This window comes from Cariama cristata, unplaced genomic scaffold, assembly GCF_000690535.1.
Source record: "Cariama cristata isolate BGI_N322 unplaced genomic scaffold, ASM69053v1 scaffold34261, whole genome shotgun sequence".
NCBI classification, from domain to species: Eukaryota; Metazoa; Chordata; class Aves; order Cariamiformes; family Cariamidae; genus Cariama; species Cariama cristata.
Window position 1 is genome coordinate 1 of NW_009599254.1, and position 5,210 is coordinate 5,210.

At 40.3% G+C, this 5,210-nt stretch overlaps 1 protein-coding gene across 1 annotated transcript; it reads left to right on the top strand.

Moving 5' to 3' along the window:
- Positions 1–7: 7 nt before the first annotated feature.
- On the top strand, positions 8–2,991 carry LOC104168877 (wiskott-Aldrich syndrome protein family member 1-like; the record flags this gene model as incomplete). The annotated part of the gene is made up of 2 exons (XM_009709619.1): positions 8–362; positions 2,075–2,991. Coding segments are annotated over 2 exons (513 nt in total), but the record flags the coding sequence as incomplete, so codon positions are not given.
- Between the last annotated feature and the right edge of the window lie 2,219 nt (positions 2,992–5,210).

Genomic DNA, 5,210 nt, shown 5'->3' on the forward strand with positions numbered 1-5,210 from the left:
TGCTCCCCCCCTGGCACAACCCTCTCCTCCCGTTGCCAGAGCTGCCCAAGTGTGCGAAGCTGCACCCGTTCACCCGGTTCCTCCCCAGGCTGAAGTACAGGGGCTTCCTCCACCACCTCCACCCCCTCCCTTGCCACCTCCAGGCATTCGACCCTCCTCTCCTGTCACAGTTGCGGCCCTTTCTCACCCTCCTCCTGCTCTGCACCCTCCTCCCACAGCCATTGTCCCTGGCCCTCATGCCCCCCTGATGCCTCCATCTCCACCATCCCAAGTGATCCCTGCTCCTGAACCCAAACGCCATCCTTCAACTCTTCCTGTCATCAGCGATGCTAGAAGCGTTCTGCTGGAAGCAATACGGAAAGGTAATGTTTGGCTGTTAAGGGGCAAAACGAACCATCTCAGAAGCTTGCTAAATACACATCAGCTTTGAGAGATGGAGTACTTCACATGTGTAAGAAGTTACATTTAGAAGAATGCATTTTAAGTCTGTTTCTGCTTCCTATTGTCTACAGCGTATGCATTGCCAAGTAGACACATTTTTTCGATTTGTAATTGCACTTTATCAGATGTTTAGTTTGGATAGCAAAACTGGTTCTCTGTGGAAGTTAGATTTTAAAAGAAAAAAAGTACATGTGTTTATAGGTGATCTGAAGATTTTCTCTTAATTTCTGCTTACCTGAAAATGTGCCTATTTCTGATAACCTAGAGATTGTGTAGAAGACAAAAACATTGTTTTTCACACACTGTTAGATAAAAGCAGAACAGATCAATTGGCATTGGAATTTTGATCATATATCGGTGTATTAAAACACCATATAAATGACATTCTATAAACGACATTCAGAAATGGTTGCTTAAGACTTAAAGCTGTTAAGTATCTAAACTGGACATGTCACAGTGCAGTAGTGCAGCAGTCTTTACATTGCAAGGTTCCCCACTGGCAGCGTGCAAGTGAGCGGCAGAGGTGCAGGGCAGTGTTTTCCTGATGATCTAGCGAGGAGCTGTCTGTACAAGCTGTACCTTTCAGCTTACCTGCCTGCATTCAGAGAAATCCCCTCTGCACTGTGAGCGCTGCTGTTTGACTGTGTGGTACCTGGGAATAGTTCATCTTTCTCAAATGTTTCAAGTACTACATTCTTCTGTTTTTTCCCCTGCACCTACAACACAGTATGTAATCTGTATGGTACTGTAATATCAGTAGATGGGTTATAACACTAATTCAAAATATGTTTAAAGCATCTATATGCACATGAATTGATAACATCATTGAATCTAAAGAAGTATCAACAGTTGAGTACAACAGCGGTGCATGAACATCAGTAGAGAATGTCAGCAAAAAAAACCTAATAAAGGAGAGCCTACTGGTATAATCTGGGTGGTTCCTGAAAACACTTTTGGCCAAGTCTTGCACAAGAAACAAAGGCTCAAGTTCCTGCAGCTTAAATTCCACCTAGGGACCTGTGCTTGTGTTGCCTGTCAGTTGACAACAGAGGGTATGAAGTATAGGGTGTAGGTCATATTTAGACTCTGTCAGTCTGTGATGTCGTGAGGATAAAACCAAAATATACAATCGCTGTCATGTTTTTAACTATGTTACTGGATTTAACTTTCTCATAATGTCGGTATGTGTTACTTCTTCTTTATGTGTGATCTTTAAGTAATACTTTATCCCAAAACAGATCATTACATGTTCAAAACCAGGTTACAAGAAGTCCTGTCTTGTTAGAATACTCCAATATCTGTAACTTTTAATCGAAATCATGCAGAGAGTACAGAAGGTGTCTGGAAATGCAACTAGTAAAATGGCTTAATCGCTTACAGTGGTACTAAAAATGTGGGTGTATTTTTAATGGGAAATCAAGCAGGGTACAATAGTAGAAGGACTGACAATCTAGTCTGCCATTGCAATTCTGACATTACTCTCTTTAAAAACTTGACAGAGAACTTCCAGCCAAGAAAGACGATGTCCTCAGCCTTCAGTTTTGCTTGCAAAGCATTTTGTGAATCATGAGCTAAGTATTTTGTATAATGATAAAGGAGGAAAATAACATGTTTGTGATTTGATGTTCTTTAGGTATTCAGCTACGCAAAGTTGAAGAACAACGTGAACAAGAAGCTAAACATGAGCGCATTGAGAATGATGTTGCTACTATACTTTCTCGTCGCATCGCTGTGGAATACAGTGATTCAGAAGATGATTCAGAATTTGATGAAGTGGATTGGTTAGAGTAAAATTATTACATTGCTGTACACTGCAAAATCGAATGCTAATGTCCATTGTGGTGCTTGTTCTTTGAAAGTTTGATGGTCATTTCTAGTGTTTTTTGTATTCTTTTCTTTACATAATTAATCCATGTTTTTCTACTTTTCCGTTTACAAAAAGCTCCTAGTGCATCTTTGAAATTAAATGTTTTACGGTGGCTTTTCTTACACATCTTTTTTGAAAGAACATACTTTGTTCCAATAGACCACTAAGTATTAAGCATGGGCAGCTGTTAGTAGAGTAGCAGTTTCAATTTTTTGGCATATCTTAACTGTGCACTTTGTGAATTTTAAGTTAATGAAGGCAACTGAGATTGACATTCCAACGGCAGCTGTATGTACTAACAAGCCTTACTCCAATTCCGATAGTGTTTTAAAACATTAAACCTAGCTATCAAGAGATCACTGCCTTGATTACATCTGTACACTGAAAGTACATATAGTTAGCAGCACTGAACACATTGAAAGGAAAATGGATCTTTGGGGGTTTTTATTATTGTTTTATTGTTGTTTTTAAATAATTATGGCCTTATTTGAATGTTTAGAGATTCCCCTTCCCTTCTTCCCTCACAGGTACATATTGTGTGGTACTATTTTTGCCTGCATAATAAAAGTTTAGATTTTTTTTTTTTCCCCCCTTGTGAAATCTTTTGACTTAAAACATGCTGTGTAACTTATGTAACTGTTAAAATAACAGTTTGATTTAATAAATGGTTCATTTTAAATGTTTCTGGTTGTTGTGTTTTCAATGAAGCCTGCTTTTCACTGGTATACCTGAGGGATCCTTGGATTTCAAAGATTTAATCTGTGGTCTACAAAGTTATAATAAATATTCTGCATTTCATCTAAGGACCCATATTAAACAAGGAAACATGTATCATCAAATGAAAGCTATATGCATATCTACAAAAAAAAAAGAGCTGAAATCTTACTGTCATCCATTAGTTTAAAAAAAAAAATACAAAATTGGGAGCTTATGGCTTACATGATTTAGGGTTGTGTGTTTTAAAAAAAACTGTACTATCTGTATCTTGAGACGAGATGGGGAGATGCAGCCATCAAAATCATGGTTGATGAAAGATGACAAAGAACATAGGTGATATTGCAAAGTCATTTTTTAGGTGCTATCTAGCAGCGTACTGCATGTTGCGCAGGGCTTTTGTGTTTCCCTTCTCTGGAATAACTCCTTAAGTCTGAGCACGTAGTCAAAAGCCTATTCAGAAGGGAAACATGAGAAAGTGGCTCTTACCTTGCCAACTCGTTCCTGGAAGATGGAATTGTATAATACAGGAAAACAAGTGTTGAAAGTCGGAACGAGATTTCTGAAGGTGCGATGTGAAATGTTCTACCAGCTACAGAACAATTTACAGGGGCACATGGCTATTAACCTGCTCTTGGGATGGGGCAGAACTCCAGAGGTACAGACTGGAGTAGGGATACCGTGCAGCAACCCCTTCCACCTTTAGAGGAGGCTGAGATGGCAGCAGTATAATTTTGTACCTGGCCTACTATATTCAAGACTTTCCGCTGCAGCAGTAATGCCTCTGTTGTGTTTGTGGGAGAAAAATCATTGTCACAATTTGTGAATCTGCATCTTTATAACTATGGACGCAGTTTGTCTCTTATACACCATGCTCTTTGATAGCTGTCTTCACAGTAACACTATCTGGTTTATTCACCCATTCTCAGTTAAATGTGTGTCCTTAATAGCTCATCACAAAGTTAAAGAAAACATGTCCGAAGCACCACTGCATGAATATTCGATGGTGTTTAATCTAGGTGTTTCCTTGGAGCTCGGTAATCCTAAATTGCCAAATCTGGCCCAGTAACTAAATGTGAGAGATCTCATTTACACAGCTGTAAAGGACTGATGTCTTCAAGCCAAAGGGCAGGATACACACCTGCAGCGCATCTTTAAGCAGGGAGCCAGACCTATGCTTTAGGCAGCGGAAGGAAGAGCTTGTGCCTAAATTCTCTGTGTCAGTAGTTCTGCCATTGACAAAATTACTTTTCAACTGATCTTTATACCTGTTCCTTGCTGAAGTCTCTCAACTCCTGATTTTCCTGGTGGATACTGCAGACAGCAGCCTACGTCGTCACTTAACGGAGCGGCAGCACGTCCCTGCCCGAGCTGTAGCTGTTCAAAGTGGGGGATCTCCTCATCGCACCGTCGCACCTGCACTGTACGTATGCTCTGCGTGCGTCCAGGCGTTGTGAACTGGTGGGTATAATTTGCCTAAAGTAAGGAGACAAATTAGCGAAAAAAAAAAAAAGAAGAAGAAAAGAAAAAAAAGAAAGAAAAAATAAAAATAAATGAAAGGAAAAAGGCCCTTACGTGACAGCAGCTATCACGTATTGGACTTGAAGGTATAAAAGAAATCCTTATTGACAAATGGTTGTTATTGACCCGCTTTGCTGTCCCGGTGATTAATAATATCCCTTCCAGATGGGTGCCCAGGGCAGACAAAGCACTCCTTTCATATGACAGCCAGAGCAAGTGATGAACCTTGTCTGAGAAGAGTCAGGAGTTAAATTCGGTTAACGTTTCAAAGGCGGGATTCTTGGCCTTCTGCCACTGCTACAGCTTTCTGCTGCAGCAGCTCGTCCCCAGACAGCAATAGCGTGATTCACTGGTAGCGAGAGATGATTCTTGAATTTGAATACTTGCATTTCTAGATGTGCTCCAAGTGATGCATTTGCAATCCCGGTGATTTGTGTCCCTCTTACTGTGGTCTCCAACTGCCCTTCTCGTTTGGTGGAATGCTGTCCAGAGGGCTGCTGGGCTTTTCATGCCTGTGATTAGATACGTAATAGATTATTGATTGCTTTGTCTTCTAAGGTGCTAAATCAAGTCTTCTGTATCGAACTGTTTACAGAGTCTGTTGTTTACTTCTGTACATTTACAGCAGCTGGTTAAAATCAGAGGCTCAAAGACTGCCACAAAAATA